The 20,555-nt window shown below is 35.8% G+C and overlaps 1 protein-coding gene across 7 annotated transcripts in view; it reads right to left on the reverse strand.

Moving 5' to 3' along the window:
• Positions 1–20,555, reverse strand: part of CNOT4 (CCR4-NOT transcription complex subunit 4) — a 147,357-nt gene that overhangs the window by 11,744 nt on the left and 115,058 nt on the right. For 2 of the 7 annotated variants that reach the window (XM_032761849.2, XM_032761848.2), the window contains exon 11: positions 7,483–15,664. The exons of 4 other annotated variants lie outside the window; for them this stretch is intronic. In XM_032761849.2, coding sequence (XP_032617740.1) covers positions 15,564–15,664 — 101 coding nt within the window. In that variant the 3' untranslated portion in view covers positions 7,483–15,563. Of the gene's footprint in view, positions 1–7,482; positions 15,665–20,555 lie in introns of those variants that run through there. One more of the 7 variants, XR_009209505.1, reaches the window with a different exon arrangement.

Here is a 20,555-nt window from a genome sequence, read left to right on the forward strand (position 1 = left end):
ATGGAGGAAATGGCAGACTCTAGAAGCAACGTGCTTAGAATTATTATTTTTTTATTTTTATTTTTTGAAACCGAGTCTTGCTCTGTCACCTAGGCTGGAGTGCAACAGCTCGATCTCGGCTCACTGCAACCTCCACCTCCCAGGTTCCAGTGATTCTTCTGCCTCAGCCTCCTGAGTAGCTGGGATTACAGGCACGTGCCACCACGCCCAGCTAATTTTTTTTTGTATTTTTAGTAGAGACGGGGTTTCACCTTGTTGACCAGGCTGGTCTCAAACTCCTGACCTCAGGTGATCTGCCTGCCTCGCCTCCCAAAGTGCTGGGATTACAGGCCTGAGCCACCATGCCCAGTCTAGAATTAGTTCTTGAGAAAATTCTAAAACAGATTTGGGGCTTGATGATTTCTTTAGAAATGAATATGATGGGTTTATCAATCACTGTTTGTCTGCTTGTGTTTGGGGGTATTTTTCATGGGAAATACTGTGTAGCATTTTGACTAGAACTCAGCTCGATTCCACCTAAAATATACAGGAAGTTTAATTCTGAAATTGAACAAGTAGTCATAGAGGTCCCACTGACAATTGTTTTCCATTGGAAAAGTCCTTATACATCCCACGGCCCACTTCCTTTTCCCTTCTGCTGCCCATCTAAACTCAGACTTTGTAGTTAGCTCTGTTCCCATCCCACTGACTCCTCAATCCTCCCCAAAAATGGAATAAAGTTATCAATGAGAGTCAAAATGAATTTTCATAAAGAACAAATTCTATCAAAGTAATTTATTCTTTGGATAGGCTTCCTAGGATGTCAGAAGTATAATATATATTGAATATATCTTGAATTCAGCAGTTTCTGGTAAAATTTGCTGATGGTTCCCTTTTGGGATAACATGGTAAAGTATAGTATGGATAAGAGCAGTGTTTAGATGAATCTACACAGAACTTGAGATACTGAGTCAGCCTAAAAGTCTCTGTAATACTCTTGGCTTATATTTGACTCCATGCTTTTTATTATACTTAACAAAACCCACAAAGTTCATTTAAATATGCAAACAGAAAGCCAATTCTACAGATGACAGAATAGCAGAAACTACAACTATTCTTAAATTAAAACTCTTACATTCTTTGACAAATATTATTAATAGTGTTATTAAAAACATGCATCTATCACTTTATAATCACATAGTTCTAAGACAAACTTCTAAGATGCGGATATACAAACAGGATACATTCTAACAATACCAAATCCAAGCACATACAATTTAACAGATACACATTAGATTTTTGAAAATGCATTTGGAAAGGGCAGAATGGAAAAGATCTAACCGTTAGCGTGTATGGGAAAAGGTCTAGTGGTTTTGCTTAAATAGGCTTATGATACTTGGTTTGGCAACTGGGTAATGGAACGCCTAAAAAAGTAACATTAAGACCATATAAATAGATGTGCAATGTCTAAATTAGCAACTCTATGACCTTAGGCAAATCACAAATGATAACCACTCTGCTTCTCACTTATAAAATGGAGATAACTACCCTACAAGATATTTTTATAAAAGAACTCTGTAAACATAAGGGAAAATACAAATATTAGTAACAAGTTTTGTTTTGTTTTTTTTTTTTTTTTTTGAGACAGAGTCTCGCTCTGTCGCCCAGGCTGGAGTGCAGTGGCGCAATCTCGGCTCACTGCAAGCTCCACCTCCCGGGTTCACGCCATTCTCCTGCCTCAGCCTCTCCAAGTTTTAATAAAAGAGATCTATTATCTGATCATATGTGGATTATTATATTCAAGTGTGAGCTTCATATTTTAAGAAAGGCAACGTCAAGTCAAAATATATGTAAAGAGAATTAGACTGAGAGAGAACTCAAAATCATTTTAAGTGTGGAATGGTTCAAAGAAGTGAGGATGTTTGATCTATATCCAGAAGTTAACAGACAAGTGGTCTTCATGTGTTTAACAAAATGCACCTAAGAAATACAATTGGTAAAAGATTTTGGCTTAACCAAGATAAAAAATTTCTAACAATTTTGCCCTAAAGAACTCCCTACCTAGCAAAAGTACGAAGCTCCTAAAACACCTCAGGAGTACACACGAAGCATTCTGAAAAAGCAGGTATTAGAGAGACTTTCTGGGCTGTGTATATGTGTTTCACGGAAGATTTACCAATATTTATGTATAGATTTATGGGTATCAAAAATGAGGACTCACTTGATAAGAAAAATGTGTTTTTTAAAAATGTGTGTGTCAAGGCCGGGCGCGGTGGCTCACGCCTGTAATCCCAGCACTTTGGGAGGTCAAGGCCCGCCGATCACAAGGTCAGGCATTCGAGACCAGCTGGCCAACATAGTGAAACCCCGTCTCTGCCAAAAAATATAAAAAATTAGCCGGGCATGGTGGCAGGCGCCTGTAATTCCAGCTAGTCAGGAGGCTGAGGCAGGAGAATCGCTTGAACCTGGGAGGCAGAGATTGCGGTGAGCCGAGACTGTGCCATTGCACTCCAACCCAGGCGACAGTGCAAGACTCCGTCTCAAAAAATATACAAAAGGGGTGTGTGTGTGTGTATGTGTGTACAGGGGGTGTTGGAAAAATAAGGAAAAGCCAAGAGCTGAGGTTTCCCAAGTTCAGAGGAAAAAAAAAAAGAGAAGAAAAATTAATCACATAGTGAGTGGGTGATGTGTAGGGGGGAAAATCTTAACAATGAACACCACAATGCCAGAATAGAACCAAAAAATCAATTATAACTCATATGCAAATGAATCTGACTAAATGCTTCCAAAAGTCCAGATTAACACAAAACAGATCCATGCTTTGCAGGCCTCCAGAATTGACACCACTCTCAACCATCAATTTTCCTTCCACAAGCATTTATTGCATGTCTACTCTGTACCATTTTCTCTGGAGCTTGACGCTATGACATTCTCTAACAGCCTCGTAAAAACCATGCTGTTCTGCTTTTTTTTGAAGGCTAGTCAAGTGAAGTTCTGCTTATTTCTTAGCAGATCACTCGGGACTGGCCATTCCAAATGAAGTCAGTAATAGCTTTTCATTGTTTAGTGGCAATAAAATATTTTTATTGGGGCAGAAGTTTCTCTTCAGGCTTACATTCAGATGAAAGTATTTTGCTTCCTATACAGCAAATCCCTTTATGGTTATATATCTATTGAAATTCCTAAGATTGCTGATGTTCATAATTTTCCAAATTAAAAGACTCCCAAGTTATCTAAAAGTTATTTAAAACATCAAACCCAGTTCTTTACTGCATTTGATTACACGGCACACTTTATTTCAATAGTGAAGATCAGTCAGTCTTATCTTTTTCTAAAAGATGGCTCCTATCAGCATCGAATTGTCTTAAGCTTTTAAATCAACATAACAAAAATCCCAAATAAGAATAAAATTTCCACTTTTCTGAAACATCATTTTAATTGACAGATTCTTCATAATCCGGTTATGAGCTTCATTTTTAGAAAGAACTTTTTGGCATTAAAAGATTATTTACTTTAATTTTAGAAGAAAAATTATTTCAGAAAATGATATAACTTCATTTTTTATAAAACTAAATGAAATGGAGATGGATATAGTCATGGTGATAAACATTTCCAATACAACAGACCAAGCATACATCTTTAAGAGTTCTTTCTCATTGTGTTAGTTACCCAAACCAAGAGACATTTATTAAGGTTTTCACATTGTTTTTAAAATAAATGTCTGTTTTTTAAAATAAGCATTTATATTCTGAAACTCAACTATTTTAGCTATGTAAAATGTGTGATTAAAAAATAAGGCTAGGGGAAACTTAAACGCACATTACTAAGTGAAAGAAGACAATCTGAAAAAGCTACATTAGTTTAAAAACTAATCTGTACTTTCTAAAAACGACCCTGAGACTCCTCTGTGTTCCACCTATTCACCACCCAGATCATCAATTGGGTTCATCCACTGTAACATATGTTCCACCCTGGTGGAGGGTGCTGATAATAGAGAACACTGTGCATGTGATGGGGCAGGGAATATAATGAGAAGTCTTTGTATCTTCCACTCAATTTTGCTGGGAACCTAAAATAGCTCTAAAAATTGAAGTCTGTGTTTTAAAAAGACTATTTTGCTTTTTATTCCTCCTTACAGTACATTCACATACTAGGGGAAATATAAACTTTTTTTGTTTTCAATTTGCAAATGGTGTCTCAATCTAAAAAGAATTAAGTCTTAATAAGAACACATCTTTTCCAAACCTATACATATGACACTCCTGTGGAAGACAGGGTTTCAAAATACCCTGAATTCAAAAATTTATATGCTCATCACATCACTAGGGGGCCTTAGTTTAAAAGTCATTTAAAATATATAATTATTTAAGTGTTCATCCTTAGCAATAATTTATAGTTGAATTAGGGACAGATTGCCAGAGACAATCTTGACAGAACCAATTCTCAGTCAATATTGAATCTTATTTCAAAAGAAGGAAGGCAAAAAAGAAGACTAGATGAAAATATTTTCGAATACCAATCAGAAACTGCAATATTCTTACTTCAGATATGCTGATGCTGTATACTGAACTAGAACTGTTTTACTGAAAAAAAATTATTTAAAAACACATTTGTAAAACTTTGAATTTTAGTCATATTGTTGAGAAGTGTTAAGTGACTTTTTATAAGAGCTAGAATTGCCTTAAAAGTTGGGGGAACTGAGTAATGCCCAAGTTTGACAATGTCAAAAATCTTTATCGATTCAAAATTTTACAGTGTATTAGTTGTTCCCTAATCTGCTCCAAAATCCAGACTATGATTTCTGTTTAAATGTTTTGTTTTGATTTAAAAGAGAGAGAAGGCTGGGCACAGTGGGTCACGCCCGTAATCCCAGAACTTTGGGAGGCCAAGGCAGGTGGATCACCTGAGGTCAGGAGTTTGAGACCAGCCTGGCCAACGATGTGAAACCCCGTCTGTACTAAAAACACAAAAATTAGCCAGGCATGGTGGCATGTGCCTGTAGTCCCAGCTATTTGGGAGGCTGAGGCAGGAGACTCACTTGAACCTGGGAGGCGGAGGTTGCAGTGAGCTGACATCGCACCACTGCCCTCCAGCCTGGGCGACAGTGTCTCAAACAAAATAAAAATAGAGAGAAGGAAAAAAAATAAGAATATACTCGTTTAGGATCAAAGGCAGTTTGGAATAAGATGACAGGTGAGTAAGAGTAGTTACTGGGCAGATAGAGGGTCTGCTGACTCTGGTAATTGAGTAAAAAGACTGAGAAAACACTCAGTAGACTGATGCAGAAAGACCTCTCTCCTTAGAAGAGGGAAAATTGGCCGGGCACAGTGGCTCACGCCTGTAATCTCAGCACCTTTGGTGGCCAAGGCGCATGGATCACTCGAGATCAGGAGTTTCAGACCAGCCTGGGCAACGAAGCAAAACCCTATTTCTAAAAGAATACAAAAATTAGCCAGGCATGGTGGTGTGTGCATGCAGCCCCAGCTACTTGGGGGGTTGAGATGGGAGGATCACTTGAGCCAGGGAGGTCGAGGTTGCAGTAAGCCGTGTTTGCGCCACTGCACTCCAATCTGGGCAACACAGTGAAACCCTGTCTCAAAAAAAAAAAAAAAAAAGAAGAAGAAGAAAAGGGAAAATTCAGGCCTGTCAGGAATCCAGTAGGAAAATCATACAGGTAGTGTACATTAAGATTTAGTCATGACCTCCCTGTTAATTGTGGTAAATTACATGGAGAAAGAAACTTCTCCTTTGTCCAAAGAAAAAGAAACTGGATAGAAGGGTGAACACAAGCTATCGGAAGGAGACTTATAATAGTCAATAGTTAAAACCTGAAAGCGTGTTATAAAACAAAGGTTGCAGGGCTTGTGCATTTGGAGATTATATAAAATCCTTATTTTAATAATATGCTTCATTTCAATTAAATAGTCATCTACCATTTAAAATGCAGGTGAGGTCTTAGGAGTTTACATCTATCAACACTGGGCAGACTAGAAATCAAGATATGTTACACTTGTCTGGAACCAGGGGAAGACTATGGGTAGATTAATTAGTAAATGTTAACAGTTTAGAAGGAAAAAATTAGTAAATGTTAACAGTTTAGAAGGAAAAGGAAACATATCTGGTAGCAAATCTTACTCTAAATGGGGTTTGGGGGGAGTAGGGTATGTGTGTGCATGTATGTGTGTGTGTATATATCAGCCATCCATAATCATGAATTTTAACAGAAACTAACATTTTTAACAGAGAAAACCTAAGTGGAACTACGGCTGTAACCAAACATTCAGTTTAAGGCCAATGAAAAAACTTCCTACTTGGCTGATGAAGTCATAACCCAGGGAATCTTTTACCTTTAGCTGGATATTAAACATATAGATGTAATAAAGGAAAAAAATAAACAGTTGTCAGACTTCTTGCAAATGCCAACATATAACATGACAATGTTTTAGAACACCCCACTGAAGTTCTAGATCACTACTTTCTGTTCCATCGATACATTATTTCAGTATGCAAGTCTGACAACAGAGTGTAAATGCTAGTGCAGTCCTTGGGCCAAGATCTCACTATATTAAGAAACAGTGCTAGGCTACAAAAGTTGATTGCAGATTTCTTGCATTTCTTCTTGGAGATGGTGATAGCATTATCATCTTTAAATCCTTGTGGAGCTCTCTCTGTTTCCTTATGCTGAAAACAACAACTTCTTTGATTGGGGGGGGAAAAAAAACAGCAGATATGCTATCATTCTATATGGTGTAACACAGGGTAGCTCTTCTTCAAAGATGAATCTGAGATCACACCTTTAGTGTGTATGTAACACATCTTGGTGCCATTACTACAAGTTTTTTTCCATTTTGTAATATTAGAGATGTCACCAGTCTAGTGGTTATGCGTGTTGTCCCCTAAATTCTCTTTGGTACTGCAGAAAAATCCTGGGTAAATTAAACTCCACCTCTGTTTTACTCTTTTAGTTCTGACACTGCTAATTATGTAGTTACCCTAAGTTTATTTTAAGAGTACCTGCAAGGTTACAATTTTTCCCCCTGCTAAAGTTACTCCAAGATCACTGGGCCACATTTAACACAGGGCAGCTTTGAAAACCTACAGGATCTGTGACAACAGCTGCCAGCTGGTGGTCATTTTGAAAGCCTTCAAATTCATTGTTTGCAATGATATTCACAGTTGTAAGCCCTTGACTTGAGAGAACTACTATAATTAAATTGTAAGACACAACAATGTTTAGAGAAGAGACAGATTCTGAATCTTAAAAGTTTTTTCCTCCACTGAGTTACAAGCATGAAAGCACATTTACATGGTGAGGGCTAAAGAAACTTTAAATTGTTGTTAGAATGTGACTATAGACAAATCACAATCCTTTGGAGCCTTGTTTATTATCATCATTGTTATTATTTGGTCTTTAAAAGGACTGTTAAAGACTATGTTATATTTATTTATTCATAGCTCTGAAGTGTCATGATTCCAATACAAATCATTTTTAAATTATTTCCCAATGACTGTGTCACAGATGGGTATCTTAGTAGTGGGACTGGAATTTGATGAGGAAAAGCTATGAAATATTTGTTCAGAAAAAAAATGACCAGGGTGAAGTGGGCACCAGTATTACAACCTTATTGCATTTAAACAGGGTCTTTGGTTCCTTCAAAAAAAAAAAAAAAATTGGAGAAAGACAATAAAAATACAGCATTTATCCTGAAGATATGAATTGGAACACAGCAGGAATAAATACATGAATAGACAGAGGTCATAGGTCACCAAAATGACATGAGACATCTTCCTCTACTACATTCATTAAGTGGAGGATTTAACTGAACACTGCTTTATATAAAAACACACACACATTCAACCACACATGCATATAGAGGAGACTTATGATTTACCTTTGCTAAACAAACTTTTACATAAGGCTAATTAAATGTCGTGAAGACAGTAAGACTATTACTAACATTTCAAAGCTATTTAGAGTTGCTTCCAAACATTTTTACCACTCAGAAAAGCAAATCTCCTAAGTGTCTCTTGCCTAGAGCTCCTTGCACTGCCCCCCACTGCCTTTTTAAAAGGGTGTATAAAAGTTGCTTGATTCACAAGCTTAAGTTGCAGTAGTACTGCTATGCAGAAATATGGAATATTTTAAGGCTTAACATTTGCCTTTTAGCCTACTGGGTAAAACACAGAGTTTAGAAGCAGCTATTACCACACAGCCCCAACAAGAAAACAGACTAAAATTCTGCCAGCAGAGTAGGTTACTTATTCTGCTATTTTACCATTGAGATAATTAAAGAATGGTACTGGGTCACTGCATCATACACTTTTAAATAATTAATTGAATGTTATGTGAATTTCACCCGCTATAAAAAAGAAGGAAAAGCAATGGATGCATTAAAGGCTTTATGAATTATATGAGGGGAAAAAGCATTTTGGGATGTTGCTTTGTAACAGCACAATAGTGGGTCTGAGCACCCAACAGGAGCTGGAATAACAAAATTGTTATAAGCACAGTATGTTCCTGGGTCAGCTTGGAGCTTCCAGGAACTTTTAGAATAAAGGTAAAGTGGGCTAAGACAGTGAAGTCAATAGTTGCCTTAGGAAGTGTGGTCAAGAGGAACCTGGAGAAAAGGAACTGGTTCTCAAGGTCAACAACTTCAAGCTGTGTTATGGAACATCTGGGTACTTCAATCCATTTCTCAAGTAGCTTAGATTACTTAGGCTTGCTCTCAGTTCTAGGTACCTAAACTCAATTTCTCTGTAACTCAAACCCAGAGAAGACTCTCTAAAAGACCAAAAAACAGAGTAGAATCTTCTTAATGCATCTCGAATTATCAAGAGTGATTCTTTGGAAATGGCCCCTGACTAAGAAGTGGAAGGCTAGTATGACCAGCAATGTTAGGTGGCTCGATTACAACTCATAGAAGCAAATCACAGGGTGGTAAGGAGGTCCAAGGAGCAGTGGCTTCTCAATCCATCAACAAGGTTTCACAAACACAGTATTCTTGAGCAATGATTTGTACTTTGAAGCATTATCCTTTTTAAATGTCACAGTTGATATTTCAGCTGACATATATGCAGTGAGTCTAAAAATACTTTATTAGAAAACTAAGGTTGCTTCCAAACTAGGAATATTTGCTATTAACTGACTAGGAGAAAAAAAAAAAAAAGCCACACAGTTGACTCCAGGTATCTGGGGTTTTCATATCTGTGGATTCAACCAACCTCGAATAGAAAATATTTTTTTAAAAATTGTGTAATTTATTAAGCATGCAGTTTTTTGTCATTAGTCTCTAAACAATATAGTGTAACAACTATTTACATAGCACTTACATTGTAATAGGTATTAGAAGTAATCTAGAGATTATTTAATATACACAGCCTCCCATATATGTGCAGGTCATATGCAAATACTACACTGTCTTATATTGAGGACTTGAGAATCCAAGAATTTTGCTATCCGTGGAACCAATCCCCTACAGATACCTAGGGATGACAGTATACAGTATCTTCACCCTGCTCTACTACTTCTTCAGCAATTTTTTCCTAGAGGTCACCTCCTAAGTATACAAAATATAAGAAACAAGGGTAAATTAGCCCAATAATTTGTAGATTTTATTTATTCATATAGTACATTCTCTTTGGGGGAAATTATCTAAATATTTTTATAACCTGTTACAATAGAATTCTTACTTTATCTCTACTGTTCACCAGTACCTTACTTTTAATTCTTATTTGATATATAAATAAAGCAGAATGACCTAATCCAACTATGTAAGAACAGACACTTTCCCTTCATAGGTGGAAGCCCATTTTTAACAAAGACTTCCAGTTTGCCCGTGAGCTTGGGAGAAGCTATATTACCTGTAATAAGGGCTCCTCAACTACCAAACTCATCATACACCATACCTAATCCCTCTGTCTAAATCTTTCACATCATCAGTAACATTTCTACCAATCCTTCACACTCACTGGGGCTTGCTTACTTACACCTGTCTCATGTCATCCCTGGCTTTTCCTGGTCCTCCCCAGCACTCTGCTTCCATGTCCTCCTACCATGCTTTGAGGAAGGAAGTTTTCCTTTGATCATTTTCAACTCACCGGAAACCTGACCCAGGATTCCCCAGGTGCCCAACTGCGGATGCATGGAATTGCTTCCATGCTTTCTACAATTCTCTCTCACATAGTTTGATTTCCTACACTCATGAGAAGACTGGAGGAGATAGTATAAACGGTTACAAAAGCCAAGCTTATTTCCAACCTCCAACCCTCTCCTTTCTCTGGTTCTCAATCATCATTTAGCATTGAGTGGTTATCACAGTGACCGCAGTCTCCTAGTTATGATTCCCTTAGCAACACTAACATGTTCTTTGTCATCATCAAAATCTAAAATCATTCAACTCCCTTCCACATCACTCACACCATTTCTTCACAGGAAACTGCCTTAACAGACTCTTCTTGACACAAGATTATGCATTTCAGTGTGGTTTTCTTGAATGTCTCTATGTCTTTGTCTTTTTCTCCTTTTAACCAAACTCTCAATATTTGCTTTTTCCACTCCTGATGCTTTGTGCTAAACCAGAGGAACATACAAAACCATATATATTTCAACTTTAGAGATCTTTAAGCTGACTCTTATCTTTACACAGCAACTAAGCAACTATTTATAATGCATTTCTGGGCTTATTCTCACAAAAGACTTTTTTTTTTTTTTAAATCTCCTTTAACGGGCTCCCAATTCCACTCTTTCATCCCCATTTGCAAAGAATAATGCATTTTAATAATTACTAATATGAGCCTTTTCATCAATTCTCATCTTTCTCTTTCCCCAGGTTCTTCTTGCTCTTACAGATCACAGAGGAAGATACAGCCCACCTCTCTTTTTTTTTTTTTTTTTTTTTTGAGACTGAGTCTCACTCTGTCACCCAGGCTGGAGTGCAGTGGCACCATCTCGGCTCACTGCAAGCTCCACCTCCCAGGTTCACGCTGTTCTCCTGCCTCAGCCTCCTGAGTAGCTGGGACTACAGGTGCCTGCCACCACGCCCAGCTAATTTTTTTTTGTATTTTTAGTAAAGACGGGGTTTCACCATGTTAGCCAGGATGGTCTCAATCTCCTCACCTCGTGATCCGCCTGCCTTGGCCTCCCAAAGTGTTGGGATTACAGGCGTGAGCCACCACGCCCGGCCATCCGCCTCTCTTAAGCTAACCCACATGCTTGTCTCAGGAGCTTATCTCTTCCCACCACCCAAAGACATCTACTGTCCTACTGAATGAGCCTATCTTCTCTTCAGCACTGCCAGTCTCTTCCTCTCAATTGGCTCTGTCAGGTCTGCCTTTAAATATTTAGGGTTCTTCTTCTCCCTTATATTAAAGCAATGCCTTCTAGGATCTACCACCCATCTAGTTAGCATCTTGTTTTTCTCTTCAACTTTGTTGTCAAATGTCTTAACACTAAGTAGTCAATGACTGCTGCATACATATTCTTGACATTTCCTCATTCATCCTAAAAAGATGGGCTTCCATTCTGTACCTTTCTATGAAAGTTACATTTTTAAAGATCACCAGAGATCTAAACAAATCTGAAGGCCTTTTCTCAGCTCTTATGCTTCCCAATTTCTAATTCATAGTTCTCCATTCCAACCACTACTGTGCTAGTCTAGGCCAACTTATTTGCACTGGCCAGCAATGGCATACTACTGGAATTAGTTTCTAACTGGTCCTAATTGCAATCAAATCTATTACCCAATTACTCTTCTTAAAATGCTACATTCAAACTACATTTTTGCCAAGAACCTATAGTTCTCTACCACTGACCACATCTGCATCAAGACTAAATTCTTCTTCTGGTTTTCAAGGCTTTAAACACACTTATCCAAGCTTACCTGTACCTGAATACCTCAGCTGGATCTCCTTACTGCCCTATCCCAACCCCTACAGGCCACTGTAAGATTTCAAAGCAACTGCAATTTGTTCCTTTCTCTTGTCTTTCTGAGGCAATGCCTCTGTGGGAGTACCTATGGACCTGTGCCAGAGCTCTGGCAGTCTTTTTTTGAGACGGAGTCTCGCTCTGTCGCCCAGGCTAGAGTGCAGTGGCGCGATCTTGGCTCACTGCAAGCTCCGCCTCCCAGGTTCACGCCATTCTCCTGCCTCAGCCTCTCCGAGTAGCTGGGACTACAGGCGCCCACCACCACGCCCGGCTAATTTTTTTGTATTTTTAGTAGAGACGGGGTTTCACCATGGTCTCGATCTCCTGACCTCTCTGGCAGTCTTGACAGTGCTTGGAACACTGTACAAATAGGAGTCATGTCAGTGGAAATGTGCAAAGGTAAAATGCATTAGTTTTCTTTAAAGAACACCTACACAGAAGGCTCTACTTAATTCCCAGGATGCTAAGAGTAAGAGACATGAGCTCACACACATGTAGAATAATGAATGTATGTCTTTCCTAGTAAGGTTTTTTTCACCTCCCTCCAAATTATCATAAATTTTAAAATTTGAAATATAAGTATTCAATACCCTTTGTTGCCACTATCAGAGCAGTTACTGACAGATGATAAATAATAAAGAGTCTGGACTGCTATGGTGGTTCCTGTGATTAAAATATTATCAAGACCTGATAGAAATAATGTGAAATATAATTGTCACTAGAATTATCCTTGATGATAGGGTCTGTATTTTATTCAACCTTATATCTCTCAAGATCTAGTTCAAGTCACTATACAGAATAGGTACTCAAATATTTAATTAATGCTTTGTTGAAATAAGGGGAGAGTACACAAAAGTGACATGTGGAAAACCAAAACTCAATAATAGAATGAAAAGAAAAGCGTTATTAGTCAGAAAAAAATATTTTCTAATGGAATCTTCGAGAAAATAGAGGCACTTATAATTCTTCATACAGCTAAAATCATTCAGTACAGGACTCGATTCCCTAAAGTGGCACTAAAAACATTTCAAGGCAGCTGTTCTTTTTTTTTTTTTTTTTGATAGGAGAAGGGTATCACCAAATCCTTCACAAATCTAATAACTATGGATCTTCTCCTTAGAAAAAAAATGGACATATGTACATGCACACAAACCCACAATTTTGTATGTACTTTCAAAAATCTGGGATCCAGGTTAAAAATTCCTATGTTAAGGGAAAAGCTAGTCACTTTATAAAGGTTAAGGGTGTAAAAGTATATTAAGTTTCCCTTGCACATAATGCATCATGCGGGAATTTAACAACAACAACAACAAAAAAACCTGAAGCTTTTAAAGAATTTCTCATTCTTCTGTCATTTTGGTTTCAATTTGCTTGCTATGTGAAGTGGTGGCTTCTTTTATGTGTTGTATAATTTCTTCTGTCCTTTAGTGTAAAATTAATTATGACTAGATTTTAAGACTTCAGGTTTTTTAAAAAACCATGTTTAAATAAAATACTAGGTAAGCAAAAAGGTGAAGCTTACAAGGAAGGTGTAGGAATTACAAAGTGAGTCAAAAGATCATGTTTAGCCATTCTATGCAAAAATTTAGAAGTCTAATTGCCCAAAACGCATTTTCTTGATTTACAGTGTGCATGTAAGTGGGGGTGGGGAGGAGAAGCAGGCAGGGAGATCTTTTGCGATTTTATTTAGGGCTCTGGCAAATCTGGGCAAACTACCTGATGATTTTTCCACACTGGCTATGAATGAGAAAGGAAAGAAGCCTCATTTAACAGGTATATCTCTCAACACCAAGGAGCAAATGGAACTAACCGCTCGCTACGGCTTTGTAAGAAGATCCAGGCAATGAAAGGCTAACACTGAAGGCTGGAGAAAGCTTTGAGCTAGTAAGCATCATTACAAGGAGCCAGAGTGTGTTATAATAACAAGGCCCAGGAGCCTCAGCCCCACAGGAGACATAAGCGAAGTCTTGGCCTCTTACAGTAAAAAATGAAAACCATAATTAAATTAAGCTATAGTAAAAGGCTGATAAGTCTACAATATTAATAAGTCTACAATATTTTATTGGTATTTTCCAAATGGACAATGTTCTTGTAATGTCTTAAAATCACTTCTAGATAGAAATTAGAGATTGATATTTATGCTGAATTTTACAAAAATAACTTAAATGGCTAGACAATTCGCTGCTTCTACAGCCTCAGTTAACCAAATTTAAGGATATCTAAGAATAATTTTTGTTTACCTCACTGTACCTTGGGATAAAGTCATTTAATTTGTCACATTATATCTAACAGAAAGTAATCCAATTTTATATAGAGGTAACCTTGAAAACTCCCAACTCCAACATGACATTAAGTACCATCTCCTAATAACATGTTCTATTATTATCATTTTCAATCTCTAGGCTTCTTTTTTGTATTCACATTATCCCGTTTCATACTTTTTTAAACAAATTAAAGCATACCTTTTATCATAATGGTTAAAATCTCAAGAGGAGGTGTGACTTTCCCTTTCTTCCCAGATGCTTCATTTACGCAGAATATGGTCATGTTTTCTGAATCAGCTTTTTTCCACTGCTCCGAACTAAGTACAGTTTCTTTTCTTTTATTACCAGTTTTAAAACTATTTCAAGAAATGTGTTTTCAGAAACATCACTTCACATTATGTCCTAATAAAGTACTCCACTATTCTCTTGATTAAAATTATCTTACAATTTAGGTGGCCTAATTTTAGAGGACATCCAATCTCTTCTCTTCTGCCTTAGTCTCTTTCTGGTCAGGTACTTATAATATTATCTTATTATCACATTTTAATTATTAAACAATGAAATTTCCAAAACAATATCCCACAGAATTACTGTTTGTTCAGTAACAATGTTACACTACTATGGTTGCTTTTCACATACAATGTTTACTCCATATTCAAGTTTCAGAAAAGTCAACTATAAACTGAAGTTCTGTTTTTGAGGCATTTCCTGGCATACTAGGCAGTGCATTAGAAAAGAGATTATATTGCATTTAGGCTACAGTAATTATCTTTTAACCTTCTATGCATAATTAACAACCATTCAAAAAGAAAGTGCAAAAGTGCAAGAGAGAACAAAACAGTTTCTACACATGTAATGCATATTATAGGATATAAATCTAGACAACTAAAAACAATCGCCAACAATATCCTTCTGAGCATTAAATGACACCACCAATTTTGTCTTATATGTATTCTTTCTTCTCAAGTATTCAAAGAATGCAATAGACATTATCTTGTTAATTTGCAAATTTTTCAGGAGATTAGGATATTATTTTTTCACAACCAGAAAACAAGGTACTACCATTACCTTTGTATAATTTTTCAATAATAGAGCCAAAATAAGAACAATTCTAGCTAATCTCACCTGGGATCTTAGTACTACAAGTTTATGAGTTAGAAATAGTATCACTCATGAGAAACAATGCCAAAATTATTACACTAATAAATTATGTTAAAGGCCTAATAAAGAAATACTTCAACAACTATGAGGTAACACGCTAGCTGTAGGCATGAGGAACGTTTATATTGGCTCTTTTGGGTGTATACATTAAAAGCAAAATCATAAAGGAATCATGCAAAAATCCAGTTGCCCATGCAAGCACCCCAGAGTCTAATCCTCTCCTCTCAGTTCTGTTGTCAGGCCACAGTAGTGTGGAGACTTGTAGGCTGCTGTCCTTGTTGTAATGAATGGGAAGAGGTTGACAGTGGCATGGTCGAAACCTTCACCTCTTCTTCCCCTGTGGAAAAGTCAGTCATGGTCTAGTTATGGGTGACTAGATTTGTTAACAGTCCCTTTAAAAATGATTTCAATATTTGGAATACTGATACATATATAAAATACATGCTTAATGTTTGGAATCCAGGTGTGAAACAAGACATGAATTTTAAAATATAAACTTATCAAGTACCTGGAAAGTAGTTATATTCTAAATATATCCTGAGTAATATTGTGTCAGAGATAAGAACAAATACAATAGATTTAGATTTAGATAAGAACAAATACAACATATTACCAAAAAAAAAAAGAAGACCAGGAAAGCCACTCTTTTCCAAGCCAATTGGACCTCTTATAGATATTCCTAGTAAATGGTAAATATTAATAGTATTTTGTGAAAAAATTAAACCTTGATTTACAGAAGTGAAAACTGATTTTTAAAAGAGAAAAATTACAAATCCATGTTTTAAAAGCATAAATTATGTACTAGAAAAAAATAAAATAAGAGCTATAAATATTAACTTAGTAAATTAACATACAGCATCTGAAAATTCAAGTTTACCTTTGAAGTAATTGAAAAACAGTAAAATGTTAACAGTACAATGATCCAATTGACTGAAAATGAGATGACTACTTCTAGGTCAGAGAATTATAGATGAATGCGATCAGTTCTCCTGATTATAATTGAGAATTATTTGACTACCAGTGACCTGTTTCACACATGACTCAAAATTCAATCAAGTCACTGTTAAAACAGTTCATATAGAAACAAAGAAAATTTAAAGAAAAATGCCCTCTCAAAAGTAAAGTTTAAATTAACAAAAACATGAAAAAAAAATCCAATCCTAAACAGTTTCAAATATTTTTGAGATATATCTTGAAACAACAATGCTTACTGATTTATGTTTTCCAAATAATTTTTAACACCATGGAATAAAAACAACTTGGCAGAATTTTTTTTTTAAACAAATCTGCAAAATTACATGTGGAAGGATAACTGACAAAGCAGAATGAGAGTCTGTCAATCCATATAACAGGTGATTTTGTAGTTTTTCAGTAAATTGGCAAAGATTCTTATAAACCCCAAGAACATAGCAATGAGGCTGTGTAAAGCAAATTTTAGACTAGAGTTCTTAGCGAGAAAATTATAATAATAAGGACTAAGAAACAGACTGATTTCCATCAAGTCGATAAACTTTATTCTATTTTGTAACAATAGCCCATATACCCCTGAGCTGGGCCAATTTGTCTCATGAGTTGATACTGTTGATAAAAAGGGACTTGCAAGTGTGTGAGAGCAAAAACCAATTGCCACGGGAAGAAAGCCAAGTTAAAGCACATGCCAGTGATCTTCATTTATGAAGGAGGGCATCACTGTTGTAGTGCAAAAACATTTCCATTGTTGAATTTGAGATCTAAGTTCTTATCCTAATTCCACTACTAATTGAATATGTGACCTTTAACAAATTATTTAAGCTTTCTGGAACACAGCTTTGCTATTCCTAAAATGAAGGAATTGGACAAAATAAAGTCACTTTTTAGGACAAGGTAAATCACTTTGTAGAAAGAAGGCATATGGTTCCAATAATTAAAAAAAAAAAAAAGATCTGAATGAATTTACTGTAACTGCCCACGAATCAAAATTTCCCCCAAGAATATTTATTTCAAAAATATTTCTAAACTTAGTAAACCAAATGCTGCTAAAAAGGTTTCACCTAAGGAAATAACTACTAATTTTAAACACAAAAAAAGTCTTCAATTAGATCAAAAAAAAAAGGAAGCTGCATTTCTGTCAAACCTCTGGCAACTGTTTTTCCCATGATAGGTTTCAGATATATCAATCTTTAATAATTCACTGAACAAGCCAAAAATAAAAATTTAAGTACAAATGTATAGTAAGTAGACATTCTATTTGTATGACATGTAGATGACTGCCATCTCTGATTTGCTCTTATAGGTCAGAGACCATATTTTGCTCTACATATTTAGAGAATAAATATATATGCCTTTCCAGAGTGTAGAATTAGTTTAAAATATTGTCTAAGTATATCTTAAAGTAGCAGGTCCCACTGAAACAGGTATGTACTCTCTCCATTACTGAAGCATTTAGTGACAGCTGCCCTGTATAAGGTATCATGATAACTGCTAAAGGATACAAAGTTGAATCCTTTTCAATAGTTCAACTCAGGTGCAAGCGAGTTACAACAGGTGCAAGTGAGTTACCGAGGTATTAAATTAATTCAAATTAGACATAGTTAAGATGTATATATAGTTTTCCAGATTTTCACTTTCTGTCATTTCTAATAGTTACTGAAAATCCTAAATCTTCTGGCTATAATTACATAGCTATTCTGCTCTGAGGCTTAGCACATTCAGTTTTCTGAGGCACCTACCAAATATTTATAATCCATGAGAGGATTCTGGTGTGTGAGACTCTTGATAAAAATTTTTTAATTTTGGTACATTAAAACTAAAATTTCTCTAGTCACCAGAGCCTTAAAAATAACCTAATAATAAGCTTAACCATAAGTCACCATTTAAATACCAAGCAAGTCTGCACAGCCTGAAATTGAAAATCCAAAATAAACTCTCCCACCCCCTACCAAATAGTACAATGATTCAGAACCTAAAGTTGGTGACTACATTTTTAGCAACTCTGAAAAAAAAAGGTTTTAATGCTCTATGGTTGAGTATATGGTAAAATTTTTAAAAATCAAAACAAAATCCACAAAGATAGAACCATAATTTAATGCCACATTTTTTCCATAAAGCATCTACTTTAGACGAAGATTTTAAATGACTAACACAAGGACAACTAAACTCACTAATCAGCGATTTCTCATTACCAGTGCAGCATTCTGAGAATAACTATTCGTTTGAAATATATGGGTTAAAACTACTCTTCAGTGCTAAGGGATAGTATGATGACTACGAAATTGGAAGAAAACCAAAGATCGTCATGTAATAAGTCAAAAGCACAAAAAGAAGACAGCTAATAACTAGAATCCCATGAAAGCATCCTACTTCCTATCATACCAAGTCCATGCCATTTTGCCTCATTGTCAGAGTTTCTCATCTTCTCATCCATTATATCTATACAATTTAAGAAGCACCTCCTGTTATAGGAGGTAGCTGTATTACTTCTCAGTGTAATGACATACTAATTCCTGCCTCTATGCCTTTACTCAGGAGGTTTCCATCAACATAAAAGGCCTTTTCTCTTCCCCTGATGCTAACCCAAATCTAAGATATGATAGTAGGGATCAATTCCTACTTATTCAATGAAGCCTCCCCAAGAATTACAGGGTACATTGATGTCTCTCAGATTCCAGTATCAGACATATAGTTACCACTTTCATACATTATTTTAGTCTCTTCAACTATACTTTAAGTATGTGGAAATTTCATCCACATCTTAAACTTCTTTAATATTCCCCACATGTCCTAATTCATTGATGAGCAAATAGGAATCCTCATATTCACTGTAATTGGTCTAATTTTTAAATGTTTTGATGATTTGGGGGAACTTAACTTTAACTTCTAATGAATGTTATAATCAACTATGAGATACACTACTAGTAATTAAAATGCCACATTTCTAAATGATTAAAGTGAAGTAAAATGAAAGAAAATTACATTCTAATACGCTAACTTGAATGGAAGGAAATAAAAGGAGTATTTGGAACTGAACACATTGTTTCACAAGTAAGTATCATGTAGAAGAAGAGGACTGAAAAATGTCACTCTGGTTACCTACTAACTACCATAATTAAATGAACAAATAAGAGTCCCATCACTGTGCAAGTCACTACATTAGGTGCTACCAGGCTATGTAAATTAACTTCACTGTATCAATGGTTAATTTCACTATGTCAACAGCCACAAACTATATTCTCTTAACCTAGCTACTCGTCTATAACATGAAATATTGTCGGTCCCAAAGGGAATAGGGATAAAGAACTTTGATAGACCTCTGTAAATTCATCTATCAGCCTTGCTAAAAACAAGAGAGTGAATGCCTTGCTGCTGATAAAAGTATCCTATTACGATAATACTTTGCCATGCCGTACCTGACAAGGGATAACAATAAACTGTATGAATTATGTGAAGAACTATTCTAACAGAGTGAGAAACTATTGTATTCTACTTGAGAGAATCATGATTCTATTTCACTTGAGAGAATCAGGAGAGGAACAAACTTTTTTTTAACATCATCTCTAAAGCCAAAGTTAAATGAGAACACTATTAACAAGAATAAGTCCCTTGGATATACAAGATACTTCATCTAAAAAATGTTATATAGAATCTTAAAACCCAAAAGTTCTGAAACCTTCAAGGGTAGCAGTACAAAACCAGAAGTATTTTGGCATCAAACTTACATTACCTTATATATACTTCATATTTTCCCCCAGAAATAAAAACATGGCAGATCAAATGGGAAAGTATCTTTCCTTGAACAATTACTCTTTCACAAAAGGTGTATGTCTGAGACATATGATATGCTTGTAAAACACTAATAATCAGAGTTCTCAAGTATTTTATTTATAGCTCAGTTTTGATGTGTGTGTATGTGTGTATCAGTCAAAACAAGTAACTGCCAAAAGTAGGTAGAGAGTGGCTTTATCCCTCATGCTCTCATTATCATGAAAAAAAATTTTTTTAGCCATTTTACTTTAGAATATAAAATCATAATTTTCACCAAGGTGTTGGACTTTATAGTACCATAACTTCAGAGACCATTTTCTTCTTTTTCATTTTGCATTTGTATACCATATGAAAGTTTGGTAATTATCCTATTAAGTAAAATGCTTCCAAACAATAACTAAGTATAATACTCCACCATCCTTATAAAGCTCAATATTACAAGGCATCCATCAAATGAAAAATACATTTTAGATTATGATAAAGACTAA

This window comes from Hylobates moloch, unplaced genomic scaffold (genome assembly GCF_009828535.3).
Source record: "Hylobates moloch isolate HMO894 unplaced genomic scaffold, HMol_V3 SCAFFOLD_1, whole genome shotgun sequence".
In the NCBI taxonomy this organism is placed as follows: Eukaryota; Metazoa; Chordata; class Mammalia; order Primates; family Hylobatidae; genus Hylobates; species Hylobates moloch.